General features: G+C 52.4%; 3 protein-coding genes and 1 long non-coding RNA gene across 6 annotated transcripts in view; 3 read left to right on the top strand and 1 right to left on the bottom strand.

The window, feature by feature from the left end:
* Positions 1–6,155, top strand: part of LOC116450975 (putative P2Y purinoceptor 10) — an 8,595-nt gene extending 2,440 nt beyond the window's left edge. Inside the window, exon 2 of the mRNA XM_032124017.1 lies at positions 3,193–6,155. Coding sequence (XP_031979908.1) covers positions 3,195–4,217 — 1,023 coding nt within the window. The 5' untranslated portion in view covers positions 3,193–3,194 and the 3' untranslated portion in view covers positions 4,218–6,155. The remainder of the gene's footprint in view (positions 1–3,192) is intronic.
* LOC116450977 overlaps positions 1–22,903 on the bottom strand; it is a 24,620-nt gene extending 1,717 nt beyond the window's left edge. Inside the window, exons 1-2 of the long non-coding RNA XR_004243031.1 lie at positions 22,450–22,903; positions 139–228 (exon numbers count right to left, since the gene is read on the bottom strand). This is a non-coding gene — a long non-coding RNA (uncharacterized LOC116450977). The remainder of the gene's footprint in view (positions 1–138; positions 229–22,449) is intronic.
* Positions 9,530–15,512, top strand: LOC116450973 (putative P2Y purinoceptor 10). Of its 2 annotated transcripts, XM_032124015.1 has the most exons (3): positions 9,530–10,140; positions 11,646–11,718; positions 13,338–15,512. In XM_032124015.1, exon 3 carries the CDS (start codon positions 13,388–13,390, stop codon positions 14,501–14,503), a length of 1,116 nt encoding a protein of 371 aa, XP_031979906.1. In that variant the 5' UTR covers positions 9,530–10,140; positions 11,646–11,718; positions 13,338–13,387; the 3' UTR covers positions 14,504–15,512. The 2 variants fall into 2 exon arrangements, with proteins under 2 accessions (XP_031979906.1, XP_031979907.1); XM_032124016.1 differs by lacking the exon at positions 11,646–11,718 and having other exon boundaries at positions 9,531–10,140.
* GPR174 (G protein-coupled receptor 174) lies at positions 21,819–25,925 on the top strand. 2 transcript variants are annotated; one of them, XM_032124018.1, is made up of 2 exons: positions 21,819–21,859; positions 24,485–25,925. In XM_032124018.1, the coding sequence occupies exon 2, from the start codon at positions 24,866–24,868 to the stop codon at positions 25,838–25,840; it is 975 nt and encodes a 324-aa protein (XP_031979909.1). In that variant the 5' UTR covers positions 21,819–21,859; positions 24,485–24,865; the 3' UTR covers positions 25,841–25,925. The 2 variants fall into 2 exon arrangements, with proteins under 2 accessions (XP_031979909.1, XP_031979910.1); XM_032124019.1 differs by lacking the exon at positions 21,819–21,859 and adding an exon at positions 23,588–24,263.

Below are 25,925 nucleotides of genomic sequence, written 5' to 3'. Positions count from 1 at the left end.
AATTGTGTGCACTGCCAGCCAGGTCACCCTGCTCAGACCCTGAGTTCCCTGAATGCAGAGAGGGATTTTCTGACTCCAGGTCATCCACCTCCTGTTCCCTGAGTTAGATCTGCTGGGTTGGTGGGGCTGGGACATCACCTGCAGGGTGGGTTTTGTAACCTCTTGGCTCCAAGGTTCGCCACAGCTCCATGATCTCCATCAAAGTGCAGCTTTTCGGGACTCTTCTACCTGCAAATTGAATCATAGAATCATTTAGGTTGGAAAAGACCTTTAAAGATCATCAGCAAAGATACCAGCAACCAGGCCCACTCCTGGGAGCAATTTCTTCCCTAACATCAGTTATTCAGCAACGCTGGATGTTTTCCGTTTGGGATCTTCCTAAATGATGGCAACATGGACTCATCAGAGCTCCCACTGCTGCCACTCAGACAATACTTGGGGTGAGAAAAATAGCGTAGAGGGCAAAGAAATGAAATTTGGATGAACTCTGACACCTTGTGGACAATTAGCAGACGAAGGTGATGGACAAGGGGGAAGCTCTCCATGCTCTGGGCTCCCCCAGGGCCTCAGGCTCCTGCCTGGGCAGGGTTTGTCCCACCAGAGAGCCAAGGCTGAGCTATAGGATGGAGTGTGTGCCCTCAGCATTACCCCCGTGTTCCAGGGACACATCCTGGACATGGCAGTTTGCCCAAAAACCTCTGTTCAGAGCCCAATTTGAGTCAGCAGCCCTTCACCCCATTACCTCAATTGTCCTTAGTGTCACATGAGACCTAAGTCACAGAAGCACGGAATATTCTGGGTGGGAAGGGACCAAATAAGGCCTAACTGTATTTAAGGACCTTGCTAAGCAGATTGGTTTCTGTCACTCATTGGACTGAAGAACAAGCACACACTGGGCAGCATTTAATTAGACAATTAATTATAAAAGTGTCTTTAAAATATAACATTTTGCAGATGTACCTAATCCTGTGTGGTTGTAATGGCCATCAACCAGCTGTGTCTGGAGGAGCAGCAGGCAGGCCATCCAGCTTTGATATCCAAGGAAATCCAGGCGCACGGGGACTTGGAAAATGGTTTCTTGGCAAACGGGGAGGTGACCCGAAGGGACAGAGGGTGCAGTGGGCAGTGCTCTTACCAGAGACAAGAGCAGCAGGTGGCCATGGCCAGCTGGACAACAGCTGGAAAGGGATGAAACCTCCCAAGCAGCAGAAATTCACAGCTCTCCCAGGAAATGGGGTGTAACCCATGCCCACCACTCTGAGGGGAGGAACACCCCAGTGCTCAGCTCCATTCCCTCTTCACTCCCTTTCCCGACAACTCCAGGATGGAGAGCAGGAGGCCTCCAGTGCTGCTTCTCAGGCGAGATAAATCCATGAGCCAGATGAATCTTTCTCCTGTGTTTCCAGCACAGTTCGTGCCTCTTCTCTCCTCATGGGCCTGTTTTGGCCTCACGGCAGGAACAAGGCTGTAGTGTCCTGGGATGGGGCTGCTGGGGAACACGGAGCAGAGCATCTTGTCCCAGAGCTCTGTGTGGGGAGGGGGACTGGGAGGGAGCTGGAGGGACAAAACCAGCTCTGAGGGCCTGGGATCCAGCATTTTGGTGAGGGAAGGGGGTGAGCCAGAGAGTTTCCTGAGGGCAACACTTCCCTGATGCTCGGAGCAGCTGGAGCTGCTAAAGCTGGGGCTGCTGCAGGAGATAAACACACAGACCTGGATTTTTGAAGGCTGTGGGAACATGAAAGAGAAGCTGGGAAAGAAAAGCAAGAATCTGTTTGGGGAGCCTGCAGGAGCAGCTACCAGGCCCTGCTCACTGCCCATGTCCCATGTGGGACCTTGCCGCATCTGGGTGTTTTGGGGGCCGAATCCCAACCCTTCCATGGCAGCCTGGAGCAGCGTCTGGATGAGCTGCCAAATGCAAGCACCACAACGATTAAGAGGCTGAAAACCCAGCTATTTGTGCTCTGTGTCACTGAGAGCTCTAAACTCAACACTTTTGGTAACACGAAGGAAAAAGCTTTAGTAACAGGGTGGGAGTTACTAATTTCTACCTACAGAGACAGTTTTTCTGGCAATTGCCCCCTGCAGGAAATGAGTCAGAGGAGTGAATCAGTGTCTGCAGTGCCACATGAAGCTGATTTTCGGTTTTAACTGTTATATTCAACACGGGAGGGAATCAGTGTAATGAGAATTATAACCCTGGGAGGAAACCCCCGATAAACCCCAACTCTTCCTGCCTGTGTCGCCTTACTGAGGACAAGTTGCCAAGCCTACTGGTCCCAGTTACAAAAGCTGGCAAGAGAAAGGTGGCCCAACAGTTGAACACGTGGCATTTTGCTGATGGCTGAGAGGCAGAAATTGGCAGTACCTAAAAAATAAAATTATCTGACGGAAAAAAGAGTCAGACTGAGGCTGCCATGGTGATGAGAAATAGAAGTTGGTGGCGTGACCAGGTCTCTGTGTGTTCCATCAGCCTAAATACATTAACAGAACCCTTCAGGAGCACTGGCTGTGTTCGTAACAGTCACATTTTCCACACCCACTCCCTGCTACTCTTTTCCATGTGGTTTGTGCCCATAATGCCAGAGAAAGTGGATCCATTAGGTCCTCTGAGGGGCTCAGGAGACCTGTTCCCCACATAATGCCCAACACAGCCCAACATATCCCTGGAAGTGCTCAAGCCCAGGTTGGATGGGGCTTGGAACAGCCTGGGATAGTGGAAGGTGTCCCTGCCCATGGCAGGGGGTGGGACTGGATGGGCTTTAAGGTTCCCTCCAACCCAAATTATTCCATGATTCAGTGCTTGGCACCCACACTCTGATCGTTGGGCCATGACCATGATGGAGGCTGGGATATGGCCCACCTTTCATCCATGTATTCCAGCTCCCAGAGACCAAACCACAGGAGACCTTGAGGAGATGGCCAAAGGACAGGCAGCTTGTCCTGCTGCCCATGTTCAGTGTGGCACAGCTTCACTGCTGCTCCTGGGACTGACACACCAGGAATGGTCTCCCACATCTGTGGGAACAGTGGGATTCCTGACAGGGCGGCTCTGAACACGATACCAGGATGTTTCATGCAGACATCATTCCCAAACCTCTGCTTTGTGCCAGACAGCCAAATGGGAAATGCAGACGTGAGTTTTGACAACTCTTGCAGTGCCTTTGCCTTCACAGCCCATTTTCCTCTCCACAGGAATGACCCTCCTGCCCTACACCACCACAGCCTCTTCCAGCAACCCAGTCATGACCCAGAGCAACCAGAGCTGCTCCTCTCCCGACAACTCCTTCAAGAGCACCCTCTATGCCACCACCTACACCCTCATCTTCATCCCAGGGCTGCTGGCCAACAGCACTGCCCTGTGGGTCCTGTGCCGCTTCATCAGCAGGAAGAGCAAAGCCGTCATCTTCATGATCAACCTGGCCGTGGCCGACCTGGCCCACGTCCTCTCACTGCCCCTGCGCATCTACTACTACATCAACCACACCTGGCCCTTCGGGGATGTCCTGTGCTTGCTGTGCTTCTACCTGAAGTACCTCAACATGTACGCCAGCATCTGCTTCCTCACCTGCATCAGCATCCAGCGCTACTTCTTCCTGTACCACCCCTTCCGAGCCAAGGACTGGAAGCGCCGCTACGACGTGGCCATCAGCACCCTGGTCTGGCTCGTGGTGGGGGTGGCCTGCGTGCCCTTCCCCATCATGAGGAGCCACGGGCTGGAAAAAAACACCAACTCCTGCTTTGCCGACCTGCAGGTGAAGCCGATCGACAGCAAGGTGGGCACGGTGCTGATGACCGGCACCGCCGAGCTCCTGGGCTTCGTGGGCCCGCTCATCATCATCTTATACTGCACTTGGAAAACAAGAGACTCCATCCGGGGCTTCCACATCCCGCAGGAAAACAGCGGGGAGAGGCGGAAGGCCCTCAGGATGGTTTCCATGTGCGCCATTGTGTTCTGTGTGTGTTTTGCTCCCTACCACATCAACTTCTTCTTCTACATGTTGGTGAAGGAGAAAGTCATCACCGACTGCTTCCTGAGCACCATCACGCTCTACACCCAGCCCTTCTGCCTGAGCCTCGCCAGCTTCGACTGCTGCTTGGATCCCATCATCTACTTCTTCATGACTTCTGAGTTCCAGGAACAGATTTCCAGGCACAGCAGCATGGCCATCCGGAGCCGGCTCATGAGCAAAGAGAGCGCCTCGTCAATGAAAGAATGACAAGAAAGCCGCCCGGAAAAAATGAAGGTATTCGATATGAAATCTGAGACTGGTCTGGGATACTCCATTACCAACTCTGTTGTGGAAGATCCTGCAGGTTTATCCAGGGGAATTTTGTGGCAGTGGAATTTTTTCAGTGTATAGAAGATAAAACTCCATCTAAGACTGGTAGGTTGGAATCCGGTGAGTCACCCAACTGGTGTGACCATTCCCCCACTGTGCCACCCACACCTGACCTCGCTGGACTAGAAAACACACAGGAGGGAGTGACAAAACTTTTACTGGGAAATGATGGAAAAGTCCCAGACTTTTCTTCTATTTTCCCAGTTCCAGGCTCTATGCTCAAGCCAGAGACAATCCCACATCCGTACACTGACGTCTGCTGAAGGATCTTCTCTGGGAAAACCACACAAGAACCTGAAACTGGCCAGTGGCAACCAAAGGACATTGTGGTTTGTGCAGTGAGGGCTGTGGACAGGTGAAGGTGTGCAGCTGGTTTCCATGTGCTCCTGGGTTTAGCACATCCCACTGGTCACCAGTGACCTCTGTTCCCCTTTTCCCTCTGCTCCCCCTCCCGCTCTGCTCCTCCTTTCCCTCCTCACCCAGCTCTGTTTGCTCCCTAATTGCTGACACATCCCAGAATTTGCACCCGCAGCTGGTGCAAGACCCTCTGCAAGACAAATTCTCCTCAAACATCCAGAGAGTGGCACCTTCCCTTGCTCCAGGTGACTTTCTTTCCCTCCAAGCTGGCAAGGGGGACATGTGTAGGTGGCTTTTGCCTTTGGACCCCCTTGGGGCAGGACTGTGGTGGTCCTGGGGTCAGTGCAGGTGGGTTTGATGGTGCTGGTGGTACCTCACTCTCTTCTGTGTGTGGTCCAGAGGTACCTGAGATGAATCTGCCCCAAAAAAGCTCAGCTCAACCCATTCAGTTCATGCAACTTTTAAAAAAGAGGGGAATCCTTTGCCAAGGTGATTTCACTGATAGAGCAGAAGTTACGTTCATAAATTATTGTGATTTTTTTCCACCAGGTCCTGTCGTGATCTTAATGTTTACATTTTTAGGTAGCTATGCAAAGCAGCGACAAGGAAGGATTAATTTACCCCTTACTTTTAATTAGTTACACCTCTTCAGCCGAGTCCACCCACTCTGTAACTTCAAGGGTATCTCATGATACCTGGGGATGGATTTGGCTGAACAGTCACCAATTTATTGCCTTTGGAAATCTATTTTCAAAAGAATGTGGACAGTTTGTACAGTCTTGCAACAAAACCAGAAGAAATACCAGAAACACTTGCTATGTGTATTTTAACTCCAACCATTCAATCCCACTGAGTTACATCTTAGCTCAGCCAAATATTTCCTGTATGTTGTGTTTTCCCACTTCTCTGTTTTACAAAAAAATGGGGAAAAGCCAAGAATTAAGGTTTAAACAACCATTTCCCTGGAGTTTCTCTAAAAGGCAACGACACCTATTACATACAATAAGCTCTCATAGTTCTCCTCCCAGGTGTGAGAAGAAGATTTTGGGCTGAGTAGGATGCGCTGGAGTCGATGGAAATGTTCTCTCTGATGTCACTGGCACAATAAACGTTTACGCTCTGCAAGGAGCCCCCTTCCAAAGGGGTGGATGCTCACGGATAGAGTTAACCTCACACAATTCAACTGTTGTCAGTTCAGGAGTCTCTCGTAAGCTACACTCTGTATAAAGTTGTCAGGGCATGACACTTCAGTTTCAGTGCTTGTTTTGAGGATTTTTATAGACCTTGCTCAGCCACCACGTGCCTGGGAGCTGCTTCCTGTCCCTTCATTTTCGCACCCTTTTCCCCTTGATCAGGTGAAAACAAGCTGAGGGCACTTACGAGAACTCTGTAGCTCATTCTGTGGGTTTTACTTCCCAAGAACTGATGCTCAAAAAAATAAAGGCTGTTTTGCAAACATCTGCTGAGTTTTGTAGTCATCACTGGTACCTGGAAAACTGTTTGGGATCAGCTCCTCCTGGGATCAGGGTTCAAGCAATGGAGAGCAACTTTTATTATTCTTTAACAGATTTGTTGCTTGTTTTTACTCTGAATAATGGTAATTTATTTCATTTTTAAACCTGCCACACTTGTATTAGATTTAGGAGTACTTTGAGGATGGGAAGGTGTCCTGGACAGTGGAAGATGGACATGGCGTAGGAACACCCGCTCCAGCTGCTGAGTGTCCAGGAGCAACAGTGGCTCTCATGCCCATCATCTTAGCATGGATTTGGTGTTTCCACCAGTGATAACGTTCTCCATCTCCAGGATGGCATCTCCAAGCACCTCAGCTGCCCCCATTTTCCTGCCTCACTCACCCTCTGAACTCCCTCAGGCTCCCCAAAATGCTCCTTTTCCATACTGCAGCCCCAGGCTGTGAGGAAAGGTCACACACTCAATACTTTCAGTCCTATGGTGTGCAGGGGACCACACAACTGCGACTAAAGCTCTTTTCTGGTGTGGGGGAAAGTGCCCTGGTTTTGGTTGGGGCAGAGCTAAACCACCTCTGTGGGGTTCAGCTGCCAGATGGGATTAAACCACCAGAGAAAGTCAGTCAGGCTGGGCCAGCCTAGGGAGCAACAGCTCAGAGCACAGAGAGATCAGGGAAAACCTGCACTTTTCCAAAAGTTCAAGATGATCCATTTGGCCTCCACAAACCCCAGAGTCTTTAGTTCAGGTCTTCCAAAACCTCAGCATACATCTCAAGAGAAGAACAGGCACTGCAGTGAGGAGGAGAGTATTCCAGCTGCCTTCCCAGCTGGCTGGTGCTGGATCTGACCCAGGCCCTGGGCTGCAGGGGCTGCTTTGCCTCACACAGTCAGAGGCACAACAAGCCTGGCTCAGGTTCCTGTAATTCACCCCATTTCCTGTGACCAAAAAACATGTTTATTATTTTGACAAGAGGAAATATAATTTCATGATGTTGCTCCTGGATTATCTCTCGTGCTGGTCCCGCTGCTCAGACTCACCAGCAGGAAAAGACTTTTCTTCCTCCTTGGGCAGAAAAAAAAGCTGTTTTTACAGGGATGCCACAGAAAGGCAGAGTCCAACCAAATCAAGAGGTTGGGTACAGCTCCACAGGTGCGTGAAGATGGATCTGAAGGGCTCCTGGGGCTGGAGCATCTCACCCTGAAGGGAACTGCTCAGGATGGAGATGTGGTGAGGTCTCCAAGCCCCCTGCACTGGCCCAGTGCCTGTCCCCAGGGCACAGCCCTGGGCAAACACATTTCTTTTCCTCTAGAACATGAGCCATTCAGCTTTTAACAGAAGCAAATGTGTTTCTCTGCAGTGCCACCCCATCCTAACCAGGAGCAGAGGTCTGGTATCTCCTCTCCTGCTTGAAAGGGCCCTCCCGTGCATGACAACAAACATATTTGGAAGGAACTCCCGAGGGATTTAAAGCCTTTCTGCAGCTTCTGGTTGTGAGCTGCAGGATCTTGCAGTACCTCTTGCTTCCCTTAAATGAAAGTACCAGCTCTCTGCCCGGAGGAAAACCAAAATATGCTGGAAATGCAGGATAACGACTCCACAGCCAGTTCAAAACTGTGAAGCCACTTCATCACACTTAAAAGATTTTGGGGATGACTGGTGCATTTTAACCGAAAATGCTGGGGTTGTGGATTAGACAAAGGCTTAGCCCAAAAAAGTAATGGAGGGATTGACAATTGCTTGCTGTAAAATAAATTGGAGCTTCCCAAAATGCTGTCCCTGCAGAGAGCTCTGTGTGACAGTGAGAGGACAATGAGCTGGGGGCTCCCCCGGCCCCGCTCAGCTCCCTGCACAAGGGTGAAGCCGCTTTGTGTGAACAAGCCTCCTCCTCCTCCTGCTTTTCATACATCCTTCAGGTGCATCCTGTCAGATATTCTCAATGCTGAGCACTTGAGAGATGCTGATCATCCACGTTTGGCCTCCCGCCCACAGGATACCAGGCTGCAGGAGAAGAGACCTTTATCTGGAGGCCTTAGATAAAGTCTCACAGTTATTAAAAACGTTATTTAAAATTCCTTTGTGCCTTCTGCCTTTGAAAGCAGAACGTTGCCAAGTGTGAAAGGCACGTTAGTGTTGGGGATGAGTCAGAGAAACAGAAATGCTAAACAAAAACTTGCCCAGGTTGAAAGAAGAAAGGAGAGGTTGACCCCTGTGTGTTGAAGGATGAGCCTTGAGGTTTGTTTGCCCCTCAGATTTTCATGGCCAGGAATGTTGTGATCTTCTGCAAAAGCTGTCCAAAAAGCCAAGGAGTGGAAGAAGGGCTCAGCTTGGCTACAAACCCCTCGCTTGGGTCTGACATCCACTGGTCTCTCCTTCCCCAGCAGCACAGCTGGAAACAAACACCTAAAAATAGGGCTCAGGGATGGCTGGATACACTGCTGCAGACACAGAAATAGGATGTCCCGGGCAGGATATCCTGATAAAACAGCCCCTTCTCTCTGGGATTAACCTCTGCCCTCTGGAGAGGGATGGGGCACAGTGCCAGCCTCCCTTCTGTGCTCTGTGAACACAAGCACCTCTCCTTCTTCCCAGGATCAGCACCAGCTGCTGGAAGAGATGCACAGGAAGAAAACAAGAAAACCGGGAGTGATAAACAGCTCTTGCATGTCCCAAATCCTCTGCGATGAGAGCCATGGGGATTTAGGGTGCCCAGAAAAGCTGTGGCTGCCCCACCCCTGGAAGTGTCCAAGGCTGGACAGGGCTTGGAACAACCTGGGATAGTGGGAGGTGTCCGTGCCCATGGCAGGGGCGCTGGAATCAGAGAGTCTTTAAGGTCCCCAATCCAAATCACTCTCAGATTCCATGATTTCTTGGCACAAGGAGACCTGGCAGCTGAGTGGGTGGCAGAGCTCTGATGCACTCCTGATCCCAGCCCCTGAGTAACCCCTGGTAACTAAAGGTTTTAAGAGCTTCCTCCCTTTGTTTCTCTTCCACCATTCTGTTCCTGTTAATTTTGTGAGGTCACAGAGCCATTTACAAAAAATAGAGTAAGAATATTTCTATTTTTACATCACCTCCAGGAAGGGAAAGTTGCCAGCAGCCAAATTATCTGTCCAAGCCCTGGGCCATGAGCTGTGACCCTGCATATCAGGTACAACTGCTCAGCTGGAAAAGAGGCAGCTCAGAAGAAGTCACACCATGAAGTTACACCACTTGTTCAGCCACGCAGGAAGGAGGTCACACTCAGCAGGCAGAAAAACAGCTAAAACCCCTATATATGTGCATAGATATAGGAAGGGAATTAAAGGAGACAAAAAGAAAAAGATCGGGAATGATGCACATCATGGTTTTTTTAAACAACAGTATTTTGGGAAAATCTCCACCTTAAACCATCACATTATTTCAGGAATAAAGTCCAAACCCTCCAGCTTTAGCCTGCAGCCTTGATAGTCTGAGGCTAACCAAGCTTCCAAGAAAATGAGGGAAAATTACTCCCTTCCAGTAACTTACACTGGCAGAGTGCTCGGTTTTCCTTCAGCGAGCACTTATTGGGAGGTTACTTCTGTATTTTACAGCTCTTCCCAGGCACAGTGACCGTGGAGAGCAGCAGGAGCAGCCGGAGGGAAGGGCACCATCCCCTCCCACAGCCCCTGTGCCCAGAGGCGACAGAAATCCATGGTCTCCATCCCTGGGCACTGGCACCAAACGACGTCATCGCCTTCCCAGCGGCTTTAACGTCATTAACTGCACACGTTTGGTGTGGAGAAGAGAAACAAAATACAGGATTTCCTGTTCTGCAGCCACTGGACCGGGCTGCAGATGCCGGCAGGATTCCAGCGCTCCGAAAACATGTGGAAGTTAAGCGAGGAGGCGCTGGGACTGCTGAGAAAATCAGTGGGAAATAAAAGCAGGACGCTGGCTGCTCCTGCTCCCTAGCACGGCTATGACCCCCCCGGAGCATGGGAAGCACAGGAAGGTGAGTGGCATTTCTGCTCTTTTCTTCAGGGGACTGAAACCGGCACAGTTTTAGCGAGTTTATCACTTCTTTGTAGTTCTCCAAGAGATGGTATCGGGCAGGAGCTGGTGCAACATCCTCAGCCGCTTCTGCTGTGCCCACAAATTTGTCTCCGAGGGTGGGTGAGGGGAGTCGGTGCCTAGGGCAGGCTGTGGTGTGGGGGAGGACGTGGGGAGAGGCTGTTTTAGCCAAAACCCCTCAATTTTGTCCTTACTGACAGAGGCTGCCGCAAGCGACCAGCTCTATTTACGCATTTCCTATTAGTGCCTAGATTAAACAAACAAAATCATTCCTTACAACTCCAGTGCCAGAGAACTCCATGACTTAAACCAAGACCCTATTTTAAGCCATAAGTGGATTTTTTTTTTTTTTTTATATTTTCCCAAGCCTGCTTTTCCCACCAGCATCCCAGCACTGAAGGGAGGCAGCTCTGCCCGCATCCCCCAGCTTGGAGGGCTCTCCCCAGCCGTGCCTGGAGTTCAGCTTTAGCCTACGTTGTCCAAGCAGCCCATGGAAAAGATGAGGGCGAGTTTGCCAATGGATCGGGAGCAGTAAATGCAGGAACAGCCGTGTGGTGTGGGGCTGGGTGGGGCACAGGCTGATTCACAGGAGCCGGGCGGTTTCCAGCACTGACAGCCACATTCGCCTCCAGGAACAGACACTGCTCCAACGCACTCCAAAAATCAACCCCGGGTGCTCCAAGAGCTGCCTTGGCCTCCTAATTAATTGCAGCGTTATTTGATGTTTAATGAATGGCGGGGCTGCATCCACAGCCAGTGCTCTGACTCCTCGGGCACTGATACTGGGCTCCCTTCTGGAATTTCAGCTGATTAAAGCTCAGCTTTGCCAAAAAAAACCCATCCCCTGCTCCTGCCTGTGTTTAAATCCATGCGTGGATGAAATGGGAAAATAAGCAAGGAATGGCAGGAGTATTTTATTTGTAAAATTTAAGATTTATAAAGTCGCTGGACAAAACTCTGGCCGGAGCCCATAGGAATGTCTCTGTCCAGACACCACCAGCAGAACAGGGGGAAGCTGGAGGGATTTGGGGCAAAGGGAAAACTGGAAAACAATAAAACATTTACAACTCCACCTTCCCAGGAATTGTTGTAGTGAACAAGCCCAGCCTGACCCCAGCCCAGGGTGGGGCTCTCTGCTGCTTTCCTGCCAGTGCCCTCCAAAGCGCTGCCACCCAAAGCTGTGTCGGGTACCAGGAGTGCCACCCGGCCCTCCCGCCAGGAACAGGCACTCCAGGAAAGTCAAAATACATGGGAAAAACCAGCAGGGAGGCTCCCCATGGAAGACGTGTAAGATCTGGGCTGAGTTGCTTGGCAGGGACACCGAGGCTCTGACCCTTGCCATGAGCCCACACCAAGTGCCACCTCTGTCACTGGACAGCTGTGGCAAGAGCTGGGAACAGCTGCATTCCCCACGCTCCCTGGCAGTTTTCCCTCTCTTTCCTGCAGGGATGTGAAGATCAAGTCCTGCCACCCCTTTCCCAGGGTCAAACAGACAAGTCCCTCATGGATTTTCAGGCAGGTGAGGAGCACAGGGACACTGCCAGGACCAAGGAGCTGTTTCCCAGTATTCCCTCAGCACAGATGTCCCCTCTTCCCTGCCTTTTGCAACTCAGTGGAGTAATCACAAACCTCTGGCACAGTCGGCAACCGAGAGGGGCCTTCACCCAGCAGCCCCAGCTCCACTCCAGCCTTGCTTTGCTTGCAGCCAAAGCCTGGAAGAGCAAGGAAAAGCAAGAAGGCACTTTGGGAAGGGCTCAGTTTGGAAAGTAGGGTGTGAGCACTGACCCTCCTCACACCAGAGCTGAGCGTGGGGGGCATCCAACCGAGAGGCCGGGGCTGTATTTTAGATATTTATGTGCACATAAAAATATAAAATATCTAAAATAATGATTTCTTTCTGAACCTGAAAACATGGTAAGCCCACCAAAGAGCTGCCCAGGTGAGGAGGAGCAGGATGCAGGAGACTTCATCCTGTACCTTGAAGCATTGGCATGGATTCGCTCCTGGAAATCCATCCCTGTGACAAACTCTGGCTCAGGGCTCTGGGAAACAGCACCATGGCTGCTTCTTAATTAATTACCACTGCTGAGGGGCTGGGTGACAGTGACAGGAGGTGCTGAGGGCTCTGCCAGCCCCAGCTCCAGGCAGGGAAGGGCAGGGCAGGCTGCCCACCCCTCACAGGCTCCATTTCCAAGGGGAAAATCCCACTGCAACCCCTGGGTTTGTATCCTGCTGCTGCCAAATCCCCTCTTCCCAAAAGAACAGATTGTTTCCCATGGGATCTGCTCATGAATGACAAAATCCATCCCCTCTCCAGGGAGCAGCAGGAGCACCTGAACTCCCCGTGACCCGTTAATAAATCCCCTCAGCACTGGGTGAGCTGGGATGAGTAAATGGATGAGAATAATTTCTACTTTAACTAGAAGGGAGGTGTATTTATCTCCCTGCATGTCCTGAGCAGTTGCTGAAGGATAATTCCTGCTGCTGAGGGATAATTCCTGCTGCCCCAGCGCGATGCCTGCACAATGTGCCGGGAGTGCCGGAATTGAGTTAGCAGGACCAGCAGAGCAACTGGCGTGTGCTTGGCCAGTTATTAACTTATAAATCCAGCCTTAACTCTGGAGCCGGAGCTGATGGATCTGTCTGCAGCTGTCCCCAGCCTCAGCTGCCTGCGGATGTTAATTACTGCCTTTGCTGCCGATTCACATCACATCCCTGCACAGATCTGCAAAGACAGTGCCTAAATCCATTTCAAATCCCTATTTATTTACAGTCCAGCTGAAATTGCTCATAGATGTAGAGCACCAATTTGACAGAGTGTGATGGAAAACTTGATGAATTAAAAGAGGTCCTGGAAAACCCAGGGAGCTGCAGAAGCTCTCTGGCAATAAAGGGAGGGATGTTACGGAGCTCAGTGTGTTCACTGTAATTGGGGCATCTCACGAGATCCCACAGAGCACCTCTGCAAGGAGAGGGTGGAAGATGCCTGGAATCCCTCCCTGGGAGTGGGGTCCCCCTTCCCCACTCACACTCACACTGACTTGCACACACACCCACACACATCTTACTCTTCTGTCCTAAAGCGCATTTACTCCGTGGAGAGATTTTGGCTTTACAGCACCTTTTTCCCCACTCCAGAACGCCTCCCCCTGCCGTGACCGCCCCATGAGCGAAGAGACCCGGCCAGGATGGAGAGCAACGTGTCCTCCGGGAACTGTTCTGACCCCCAGATGTCCTTCCAGTCCACCCTCTACGCCACCACCTACACCCTCATCTTCATCCCGGGGCTGCTGGCCAACAGCGCTGCCCTGTGGGTCCTGTGCCGGTTCCTCAGCAGGAAGAGCAAAGCCGTCATCTTCATGATCAACCTGGCCGTGGCCGACCTGGCCCACGTCCTCTCACTGCCCCTGCGGACTTACTACTACATCAACCACACCTGGCCCTTCGGGAGCTTCCTGTGCCAGGTGTGCTTCTACCTAAAGTACCTCAACATGTACGCCAGCATCTGCTTCCTCACCTGCATCAGCATCCAGCGGTACTTGTTCCTGCTGCACCCCTTCCGAGCCAAGAGCTGGAAGCGCCGCTACGACGTGGCCATCAGCGCCCTGGTCTGGCTCCTGGTGGGGGCCGCCTGCCTGCCCCTCATCATCGTCAGGAGCCCAGCCCTGTCCAACTCCATCAACAGCTGCTTCTCGGACCTTGGCGTGAAGCAGCTCAGCCCAGGGGCCGCCATCGCGCTGGTGACGGTGGCAGAGCTGTTCGGCTTCGTCATCCCCTTCGGCACCATCGCCTGGTGCACGTGGAGGATGTGGCATTCCCTGCGGGACGGCCCCACGGCGCTGCAGGACGCTGGCGAGAAGCGGAAGGCCCTGAGGATGGTCCTCATGTGCGCCGCCGTCTTCTTCATCTGCTTCACCCCCTACCACATCAACTTCCCCTTCTTCATGATGGTGATCGAGAACATCATCCGGGGCTGCGCCGTGCACCGGAGCGCGCTGCGCTTCCACCCCATCTCCCTGTGCCTGGCCAGCCTCAACTGCTGCCTGGACCCTGTCCTCTACTACTTCATGACCTCCGAGTTCCAGGCGCAGCTGCTGCGCCACGGCTGTGTGGCCCTGCGAGCCCGGCTCCCGCCCCGCCGGAGCAGCGCCTCTGGCACCGACACTGCCCACGACATCCGCGTCAGGAAGAGGAATCTCCCTCGCCTCAAGTTCTGGTCTCTTCCCAAGTTCTTTGGCCAAATAAACAGCATGGACATCCCCCCCGTGCCGCCCGACGAGCTGCTGCTGGAGTCCATCTCGTGAGCATCAGCCAGCCCTGTCCGTGCAGGGGCTTCCCAGAGCTGCAGTGAGGACCGGAGCACTCTCCAATTGTCCTCGTGTGCTGCAGGTGCCAGGACCTGATCCATAAGGACGTTGTGATGCCAAAAGGTTTGATGGTTGTGTTGTTGCTGCTGGGGACTGTTGCCTTCTATCCCCTAGAAAGCTGTTGTTGATGCTGAAGTTTCTCCTGTGCTGAACTGCAGTGGCTTCAGGTGCCTCATTTCAGGTGTTTCTGTGCTTCTGCATATTTGCCATTTTTGGGAATCCTTCTGAATCCTGAGCTGTGAGTGAGCAGCTCAGCCTTGGCACAGCTCTGGGAATTCCAGCCCCGATCCCGGGTACCTACAGCCACTGTCACCTGGAGCATCCACCATGCTCACACAAGGCTCTGGATCAGGATGGTTCATTATCTCCTCATAAACTGAACCTTTTTCCACTACAAAAATTCCATTGCCTGGGTCCGATCCAGCCTAATCCGGACTGCACGACTATAACTGTACCAAGCAGAGAGTATTAACCTATACCACATCAGTGTTACAGGGAGAGCTCAAACAAACTGGGCTCAGCTCATGCTGCTGGAAAAGGCACCCAGAGCTGAGCAAAGGGATCCACCTGGCTCCTGGCAGCTGCAGGTGCTCGGCTGATTATGGGGGATCAATATTTGGAAGACAAATTGTGATAGATATGCCACGAGCAAAGAGGGAGATGTGACACCTCCCAGGGCACATTAACTCATATTAGAGCTCTGGTGTGAGCTGCAAAAACGGGGACCTGTCGTTGGTGTCTCTTGTGTTGTTGGGAGTCGTGTGTTATTTGTCATGTTGCTGACGCATGTGGTTGCACATTAAGATGTTATCCAAACCTTCAGTTTTGCTTTGAACACCAAAAACTATCCCAACCCTCGCTGGGTACAGAGAAAATTTACAAAACTGACTCCAGTACACCCTGAAAGCTTCAAACCCTGAGGAAATAAAAATGATCCCAATGTGTATTTGAGCTTCAGGAGTGTTATTTTAGGTGCTTAGAAATATTTTGCCCCACATCTGCTCATAGAGCAGTGACATAATTTGGGGGGGACACCCCAGTTTGGGGCTCAGAGAGGCCTCGAACAGTGGCCTGTGCAGGGGTTCTGAGGTCTCCTCCTCCCAAAAAACCCTCAGGGAATTTTATAAGTAAACATAGGCAGAGAGGGATTGATAGAAAACAGCTTTTCCCATGATTGGATGCACATTTCCACCCCGCGCAGCGTTTCTGGGAAGCACGGAATGGGTGGTGGTTTGCCCTCACAGTGCTGAGGCTGGATGGGGGGAGACCAGATGGGAGATCCAGACAAACTGGAGGAATTTGCTTTGGTACTTAAAGTGTGCCAGAGACAGGCAGCAAACCCCGGCAACAGGCAGCAAACGCCGGGAACAGGCAGAAAAGCCGCTGCCCTGAGGCTCATACTGTCCTAAATCTCCTCCTCTCACAAAAAAATATAAATAACAAAAGGCCATGTTTTCCTTGTTTGCTGGGGGGGGAGGGCGGGTTGGAAAAAGAACTTTCAGGGCTGGAAAAACGCTGTTTCAGATGGCCCAAACCCAGCAGCGGGCAGAGGCAAAACAGGAAACCCAAGGAAACCTCACCGATGCCGGGACTGGCTCCAGGCAGCTCCCACAGACAAGACAAGCCACAGCAGCAGGATCTTCACCAGGAGTGTGGCTTTTCCCGGGTGCTTTGGGAATGGCACAACCCCGAAAAGACGGGCTGGGCATCCAGGTGGCCCTCAGTGACCAGAGACAGGTCATTTATAAGCCCCTCTGAGCAACAGCAAATCCTGGATTGTGGCTCCAGCTTCACTAGCAGCACCAGCTCCAGGTTTCCCAGGAGCTCCAGTTCCCACTGGGATTTTGCCAGGTTGTTTTTCAGATTGCTTTTCTGATATTTCTGCAACACAGCTTGCCCTTTCCAAACAGAGCACAGGAAAGAGAAAGCAAACCCAAAACTCTCACTAATCTGTCACGTGGAGACTCAGCATCAAACCCTCCCTCGGGCTGTCCCTGCCCCAGGCACGGGAAATGCAGCGGAAGAATCCCTCGCTGGGTTGGACACCTGGATAGCAGGGATTCTGCTGGGTTTTCTGTAAATCAATCCCTGAAGAAATATCCTTTTCCGGTACAAACTGGTGCTTCCTGCCCTTCCAATGCCTGCCAGCCTCCTGTTTTATCAGTCACAGGATCATCATGGAATGGTTTGCATTGGGAGAGACGTCACAGCTCATCCCATTCCACCCCCTGCCATGGGCAGGGACACCTCCCACTATCCCAGGCTGCTCCAAGCCCCGTCCAACCTGGCCTTGGACACTTCCAGGGATCCAGGGGCAGCCACAGCTTCTCTGGGCACCCTGTGCCAGGGCCTCCCCACCCTCACAGGGAACAATTTTTTCCCAAGATCCCATCTAACTCTACACTTACATATCCCTAAAATTATGCAGTACTTGGGAGTATCCAAGCTGTCCCTTGCACGGCACATTTCAGGGCCCCACAGGGAGGGATGGAAGCTGCTTTTCTCCTTGCTAAAAATACCTTTATCCTCCCTCCATGACCACATGCTCCCAGTCCAGCCACAAATTTTTGCCTCTGGAAATCCCAGTTTTGCCTCTGGAAAACCACTCAGGCTCTGCAGAGTCCTCACCACCGAGCTTCAGACTCCTTTCCTGATTTTTGGCACCACTGCTGGCAAGGAGCAGCTCCTCCACCCACCCACCTCGTGCTGGAGAGGGGAAGTGCTGTCCCTGGCAAGGGAACAAACACCAACAGCTCCAATCCTGAGCACAGCTCCAACGCACGGAAAGTGAATTTTGCTGCTTCAAACCCAGCCGAGCCAGGGAGAGGTTCTCCAAGCCAAGGAGCCGTTTTCCAGACAGCCATGATTTCATCAGATCCCAATCCAATTTTTTATTCATGTGCTCAGCCAGCAACACCCTGCAAAGCCCAAGTTTGGGGTGTGGTGGGACAGCACTGTGTGATGGCCCCAGGTGTGTCCATCAGCCCCTCCCATGCTCCAGGGTCCTGTTCAGGGCACAGGGGAGAGGATTTGGGAATTCTGCGTGGATGCCGTGGCAGCGTTCAGCACTGGGAGGGTGCTCAGCATTCCAAGGAACAGCCAAAGCCTCATCCCTGCACAGCCAGCACATCCTTCCCAGCAGGCGCTGCCACGCCATCGCTCAGCCCTGCTCCTTCTGCGGGGATTTTTTGGTTTTTAAAGAGAATTCCCTGCTGCAGGCACACAGGGCAGGAAAATCCAGCAGTTTTTAGCCCTCAGCCTGGTGTCAGCAGCACGGCTGCATCCCTGGCTCCACGTGAGCCCTGCTGATGCCGGGAGCTGCATCCATGGACCTGTGCCTGCTCCCCGTTTCCAGACACGCCCTTCCCCTGGGGCAGCCCCAGCCGTGCGGAGAGCAGACAGACAACCTCTTCCCAGGAATTATTTCTATTAAAGACAGGCAGTGCAGCTCAGAAAGACCTGAGCTGGCTCTCTCTGGGGATCTCCCACAAGGTCACGAAGCACAAGCTTAAATAAACTGAGAACTTCCAATTCTTATAAGATAAAAATGTAAGTAAAGATAAAAATATAACAATTTTAAAATTTTACTCTATGCGGTAAAATAATTGTTTTGGGATTTGGTGCCCAGCTCCAAGACCTCCTGATTTTTAGTGGCCTCAACTACAGCAGGATTGGGAGGTCCAGCCAGGGTTTTTCCTGGGGACAGCAGAACTCAGAGACTGGCACTTGCCTGCTGGTAAAGGCACCCTCAGTTCCCACCCCACACCCCAGGAACACTCCCAGAGTGATGGGAAATGGGATGGATGCTGATGGCAGCGCCCATGGAGCGTGGCACCAGCAAAACTGGATTTGGGGGTGCTCTGCAAGGTGGTTTTGAAACAAAACCTCCCTCAGCACCCTGCATCCACTCACTGCCCCGAGCTCAGGCTCTGCCTTGCCATAACCAGGCTGGCTGCTGTGGAAACGGAAGTGAAACAGAGCATCCATCACATGCCAGAGGGGGAAAAGCAAAGGAGCCCATCCCCGAGCCCATGTGCTGCTCAGCCCCAGGGGTTTGGTGATTCCTGGACTGGCCTCAATTTTGTTGTCTGTTAAAGTCACCTCCAAACCATCCCCCTCGATCCTTGCGGGAGGCAGGGAGGTGCCAGGGTCACACAAGGAAATGCTGGTGGGGCAAGAGGAGCTTGGGGACCCCCAGGTGTCACATCACACAGTTCTGGGGAGAGGGAGAGGAAATAAATGAGAGCACAGCAGAGGCAGCTGCTGGGAGGTGCTGGGAAAGTTTCACATCCCAGATCCTGCTGAAATTAGGGAAACAGCCCTGGTCTGACATGAGCTGAGGCAGCATCCTCCATGGAGAGCTCTGTGAGACCTCAACACCAACGAGCCCCCTAAACCCCAACCCCCCTGCTGCCAGCCCAAAAGCATCAGGCCAAAACCCAGCCCTGCACCACGGGGACAGCTCTGACCAGAAGATCCCACAGTGCTGAAAGCTTTGACTCCCACATTAATTAAAACCCATCAAATCACCAGCAGCTTCAGAATAAAGCTGGAAGCTTTAACCAGCAGGAGCATCAGCTGTTGGAACAGGAACAGGGCTGCATTTTTGGGAGATGGGATCCACAGAGCCTTAGAGAGGGGCTGGGCCACCACAGGGTGACAAATCCTGTGCTCTGCAAGGCTGTAAGAGCCATCAACCTCCTGCAAACCACCATAAAAAGGAGTGTAAAGAGCTACAGAGCCTAAGTTGGAATTGTGATATGAGTAAATCAATGGTGCTTTAAAGGAGCAGGTGTAATGTAATATAATGTATGTATGATGTATAATATATAATATATGTATGCTGCTCTCCTGGGAAGGTGCGTAAGAAAAATGAATAAACGCAAATTTAAAAGTTGCAAATCTCTTCAGAACTTCTCCAGAAATGGGTTTAAAAGTCACTTTTTCAGATTAAGCAGTTGAATCGTTGCTCCCTCTTGATCTTAGCAAGAACTCTTGATGTTTCGTGAGCCGGAGTCCTCTGTCGGATAAGCAGAGAAGTGCTGCTTTTCAACCTCAAAGCGCAGCCAGCTCTGCCCTCTGCCGATGGCCGGGGACCACGATGGTCCAGGGATGTGGCCGTGGGTGACACCACTTCATGGCACGTTTGGAAAAGGAGAGCCCTTGGAGCTCACCCTGCTTTGCTCCATGAGAGCTGCGGGAATCCCCTGAATAAGGTAATAATGACTAAGGAGGACTCGCTGCTTTTGGGGAGCCCAAACCTTCCCACGATCAGCCTCGGGGGGACCCTAAAGCCCCCCAAAGCACCGGGAGCAGGGACTGCAGCACAGGGGTGGGAACATCCAGGCAAGAGCGAAGGAGCCTTTCCCAGCAGGCTGCGGAAGGAAAATAATGGATGAATCCTCTCATTCCCTCGGCCTCAGCTCCGTGCCCGTCACAGAGGGGCTCTGCCAGCGGGTCCCTGTCCCCGGTAGCTGAGGGGTCAAGCCCCCTTAACCCCCACCCCCGGCAGCAGGACCAGCTGCTGGGGTGACACCAACCTCACAGCGACAGCTCCCAAAACACCCCGAGACCACCACAGCAGCCAAAACACCCCGAGGCCACCAGCACCTTTACGAACATCTGTAAAACCGCAAAAAGAGAAGGAAAGCGGGCGATGCCAGGCAGGATCCGGGGCAGGGACACCCCGAAGCGGCGCCGCGGGCCCCGCCGTGCCCGTCCCGCTCCCCACGGCGCAGCCGCTCCCCGCAGTTGCGCTTTTGCTTTGCGCGGCGAGGGAGGGACCCGCCGGGGGACCTGCTGCAGCCCCGCGGGGACACACGGCAGCAGCCCCCGGGACACCAAAGGTAGGGCTGATCTCCTCCGTCCCGGCCACCTTCGGCTCAGGCCGGGCGGGTTAAACTGGGCTTTTTTCGATTGTTGTGCCGTAGATTTGGCGCGGCTCCTCCGGGAGTGCTGAGAGGGGATGGGACAGCCCGGGGACAGCCAAGGGGGTCCTGCCTTCACCATAGACCTGGTGCGACTCCCAGAGTAAAAGGGCAGAAGGGAGGCGATTCAGAGTCAGCCCAGCTATAGGTAAGGAGCTAATAGTTCATTTATTGAAGAGCTCCTGTGTGTGCCCGTGGGACGCTCTGAGCATCTGAGGGAGAGGAGGGGGATGGCTGGAGCTAAAACACTCAGCCTTGAAGATTGAAACTGTGTTTTCTGCTACCATTGTGTGAGCAGCTGAATGTAAGGATCAACCCCAATCCAGCGATTCTCAGCCTCTGGAAACCCAGCACTACCTGGGATGGGACTCGACTGTAAGGGGCCTCTGAGGCCACACAGCCCCATCCCCCCAGCACAGGGATAACTGACCCAATTCCCACGGCTCCGGGTTTTCCTTGGGTTTGTCTCCCTCTATTTGTCCCACGAGTTTTCCCAAGTGGCCTGTTCCTCACAAGTGGCACCACGCTGATTTTCCACGGGCCAATTTCCATCTAATTACAAGAAGCAAGGAGGAAGAGGACAGGGTTATCACAGCACAGGGACACGGCTGTGCATCCCTGGGGGGCATGTGCTGAGGGTTTGAGGGGATAACTCACGACTTTGGTGCCAGGAACATCTTCCAGGGACATCAGGGTTTGCCAGGAAGGGAGAAGGACGGTGGGGGATTAGGCTGACACACAGCACTGCTGCTCCAGGTTATTTTCCCTTCTTAACCAGGATAAATATTAACAAAGGAGGACAAGAGCTTTTGCAAAGGATTAAAAGGCAAAAGCAGAGTATTTCACATGGCATGAAACCAGAGCATTTATCTTTTTCCGGCATATTCTTGGAATTTAGTTAGCACAGCAAGGGGCAACCTCGCTCCTATGGAGAAAGATCTAAATCCCAAATATCTACCAGGAAACTACTTCAAGGCAGAGAAGCCTCTTCCTCTGTCATTTGTTAACAGAACAAAAAGCCAACCCCATGCAACATTCAGTTTCTGGTTTTATCACTTCTATTTTCAGTTCATACTTTGTAAATTCTACTTCCTGCCAAAGCAGGACAGCAGCACTTCAGGTGAGCCAGAGAACAGAGTGGGCACTGGGAGAAGCCCAGCCCACCCCTGGGCCAGCTGTCCCCTCCCCACAGGGCCCCTTTGGAGGGACAGAGCCACCCTCACCCCACCTCCACTCACACAGGAAACTGAATTTCCATTTGATGTTTCCCTGGTGCATGTTCTGCTTTTATTTTAGGTTGTGGAGGAGAAGAAGGGAAAACACAAGAGAGGCAGCAGGCACAACCCGGCCCAGCTCCCTCAGGAGGGTAAGTGAGCAGGGAACACCAGGGTGCTGCTGCTGTGCCCCAGCCACCGGTTTTATGTGTTCTTAAAACATCCCCCACACTGAACACTGGGAGCCTGAGCACCCGCAGCTCACCTGGGCCAGCAGCAAGAGCAGGGCTTGGTGGAGGATCCATCCAGGCTGGTCCCTCACTGGCTCTGGGGAGGAGCAGGAGGTGCTGGCAGATCCCAGCTCTGAGAGGGCTCCAGGCACGAGGCTGCAGGAGGGACAGCACCCACAAACCGAGCCCAGCCAGGAGCTGCTTTCAAACCCTCTTCCCCCCAGCTGGGTTTAGGAGCTGCTGTGGGTTAAACCCCCCAGGATTTGCTAAGGAGGATCCACATTGGCCTGGACACCTCTAACCAGCCTCAGGCGAGGAGCCTGAGCTCCGCTGAGGGTGTGGGAGCAGCCCCTCATCCTGGTCACAGGTGGGCTTTGTCCCACACCCCCGGCTCCTGAGGGGGCTTTCATGGAGCAGAGGGATACACGGCTGCCCTCCAGCACACGGAAAATGCTTTACCCAGGGTGTGTCCAGCTCTCACCAGCTGATTTTAGGCTGGCTGCAACCCTTACCTGCTGTTCTGGCTCATTAGGCACAAATCTTCATCCAGTGCCCCAGCATGGCTGATTTGGGGGGTACCCATGGAAAAATCAGGGGGAAAAGCTGCTCAGGGGAAGAAGGAGGCTGTGCCTGTGGAGAGTCTCTCACCCACCCCCTCGCAGTGAGGGGAAGCGAGCACAGAGCATGAAAACCCAAATTTCCTCTTTCTGGAGATTTTTTTAGCATCCTGCTGGTTTTTTACACAGCACATGGGGCTGAACTCTGTGATGTTGCTGCTTGGAATTTCCAAAGCACCGTTTCTCACACTGCTGTGTTTTTACACCCCCTCCCCAGCTCCAAGGGTGCCTCTGGGTGCCCAGGCTGAGCCCCCTCGCTGCTCCTCACCTTCAGCTGGGCCTTGGGGACCCCTCGTGCCACAGGGAGAGGAAGAAAGTGCTGCAAGTGCCTCCCTGCCCCAGGGCCTGGCTGGAGGGAGCAGGGAATGGAGTTCCAGCAAAGCTGCTGTGCAGTGGGGATGGGGAAGGGCAGGAGCTGGGGGGCAGCAGGAAAAATAAGATGTGCACATGTGGAAGGGCTGAGGCTGCACCTTGTCCTTCCCCTTGTGTGTGCCATGGTCCAGAGATGGAGTTGAGGTGGGTTTTCCCACGTGGGAATGCGGCCAGAGGAAAAGGAGCATGATTGAGTCTTCCTGAGTGGGTGACAGGAGCCCCTGCCAACAGGAGAGGAAAGACAAGCTAGTAGAAATTAATAAGAAAAATTACTAAAATAAAAAATATGATAAATTGTCACTTCTGAAGCATAACAGGATCATTTCACAAGCCATTTTACTCCACTGGTTGGGTTAGATGCTCCCTCTCTAGAAGGAAGGAAGAAAGACATCTCAGTTTCCTTGGCGAGTGAAAATACAAAAGTAGACATGTTTCCTTTTGTAGCAGATTTTCTGTTTCCACTCAAAACTACTTCAAAGTTTCAGTGCCAGCACGTGTTGAACACCATTAATAAGTGTTCACATTTTGTACCTCAGCACTGGAAAAAAAACCAGCAGGGACTGCAGCAGATGTCACTTTATCTTTAAAATTAAAATTTAAAAAATTAAATTTAAAAAATTAAATTTAAAAAATTGAAACGTTTTAAATCAAGTAAATGTGCCTTTGGCAGCTGGGATGGTACCTATGAACTTCTCCCACTTAGAGCTGGAGGATAATCCTTCACGTGGAAGCCAAAGAAAAACCTGAGAGGGTCTGGGAAGAGATCTGAATTTCCTCTAGATTTATCAGATCTGGCTGAGGTTTTTGTGTCTGACATATTCAGATAACATCACCTGTTTGGCCTGCAAACAATTTAAAATAAAATCCACCTCCGGCCTCCTTAGTACCGGTTCTGGTATTACCAACAGCCGCAGACGTGCACAGTGGGTAAGGACAGGCTTAGAAAAAGCAGCTGTGAGAAACTCGAATTGGATGAAATGCAGGGTAGTTCTGCAAAGGATGATTCATGTCCTATTTATAAAAGCAAAATCAAAAAGTTGACCCTGGTCTGGTGAAAGCCACTGACCTGGGACTTCCACCCACAGTGAGGCAGCGGCGGTGGCTGCAGCGGGGCAAAGGTTTGGGTGCGCATGTGTTACACGAGCACATTTCCTTCTGTCATCTGCAGCTGGGGAGGGCGGGAACCTCCAGAGGGCTTTCCCGGGAAGCCAGGGGATGTTCCCCTCAGGAGTTTGTGGGAAGTGAGAGTATCCCCAGCGAGGGAGGTGGGTCCGGCGCTCACCGGAGCATCTCAGCACTGACCACGTGCTTGGACACAGGAAGAGCAATGCCCCCAGGTTTGTAGCACAAAATGAACACAATTTCTATTTATTGGTGGTTTTGCATCTCCACTGGACAGGGCATGGTGCTTGCTGGGCAGCAGAAGAGCTGATCAGCACCAAAGCCACACAGGTTTCTGCTGGAGAGATGCTCCAGCTCCTTCCAGTTCTCCCATAACTCTTGCTCTGTTCCACCCCATCTCCCAACAATGCTCCAACTGCACCTTTCTGTCTTCCAGCTGCGGGGCTGCGTCAGTTGTTGAACCCTTGTGCTGAGAGAAGAGGCTGAAATGCCACCCAAAAGGTGACAGAGACACAGCTCCGGTGAGGAAGTGTCCACTCGGGCACAGGGCGATGCTTTTCCCAGTGTGGATCCCTCCTGCTCATCCTGCAAGTGACCCCAGCGAGCTCTGACCCAGAGCATGAGCAGGGCACGAGGGCAGGACTTGAATTAACTCCCCCCACGCCAAAGCCCCCCACGATGAGCCGGTGAGCAGAGCCTCCCACAGGGATTCCAGGGCTGGACTGTTCCCTTTGGATCCTGAGGCCACCCTGGCTGCAGGACAGGCGGGATGGACATGTTATGATGCCGGGGCTGAGCACAGAGCTGGAGCACAACCATGAGCAACAGCTCCAATTGCAGTGAGACAGACCTCAAGGCCTACTACGCTGTCACCTACACCGTGATCCTGATCCCTGGGCTCATTGGGAACACCCTGGCCTTGTGGGTCTTCTATGGATACATGAAAGAGACTAAAAGGGCCGTGATATTTATGATCAATTTAGCCATTGCTGACTTATCACAGGTGCTGTCCTTGCCCCTGAGGATTTTTTACTACCTGACGGGCACGTGGGAGTTCGGAGGAGGCCTCTGCATGCTCTGCTTCTACCTGAAGTACGTCAATATGTATGCCAGCATCTACTTCTTGGTGTGCATCAGCGTGAGGAGGTACCTGTTCCTCATGCACCCCTTCAAATTCAGCGACTGCAGGCGTATCTGCGACGTCTACATCAGCATCGTGGGCTGGGTCGTGGTCTGTGTGGGCTGCCTGCCTTTCCCACTCCTCAGGCTGCACCAGGATGATAAAAACACCTGTTTCGTGGATCTTCCCATCAAGAAACTCGACCTCCCCACCTCCATCACACTGATGACCTTAGGGGAGTTGGTGGGGTTTGTGACCCCCTTGCTCATCATCCTGTACTGCTCCTGGAAGACAGTCTTATCACTAAAGGAGAGGAACTCTGCTTCTCGGGACCTGGGAGAGAAGAAAAAGGCTTTAAAGATGATCCTCACCTGCGCCCTGGTGTTCCTGATTTGCTTTGCACCTTATCACATCAGCTTCCCACTGGATTTCTTTGTAAAAACCAGGCAGATCCAGGAGGGCTGCGTGCAGATCTCGGTGTTCCACGCTGTGGCTTTGTGCCTGGCCAGCCTCAACTCCTGCGTGGATCCCGTCATCTACTACTTCACCACGGATGAGTTCAGGAGACGCCTCTCCAGGCAGGATCTGCAGGACAGCATCCAGCTCCAGCCCCTCAGCTACGGCAGGAAGCACTCCAGGGATGTGCTCGGGGAGGACACCATGGAATACTAGAGCTGCCCTTCCCAAACAGCTGCCAGCACTCCCAATATTCATTAAATTTAGGCCTTTGCCACAATTTTTTCCCTCAGGACGCTGC

This window comes from Corvus moneduloides, chromosome 14, assembly GCF_009650955.1.
Source record: "Corvus moneduloides isolate bCorMon1 chromosome 14, bCorMon1.pri, whole genome shotgun sequence".
Lineage (NCBI taxonomy): Eukaryota > Metazoa > Chordata > Aves > Passeriformes > Corvidae > Corvus > Corvus moneduloides.
Note: the sequence above shows the minus strand (reverse complement) of the source record. Positions and strands in the feature narration are given on the sequence as shown.

Excerpts from the sequence above, each read along its gene's own strand:
- LOC116450973 (XM_032124015.1), top strand. The coding sequence starts at position 13,388 with ATGGAGAGCAACGTGTCCTCCGGGAACTGTTCTGACCCCCAGATGTCC.
- GPR174 (XM_032124018.1), top strand. The coding sequence starts at position 24,866 with ATGAGCAACAGCTCCAATTGCAGTGAGACAGACCTCAAGGCCTACTAC.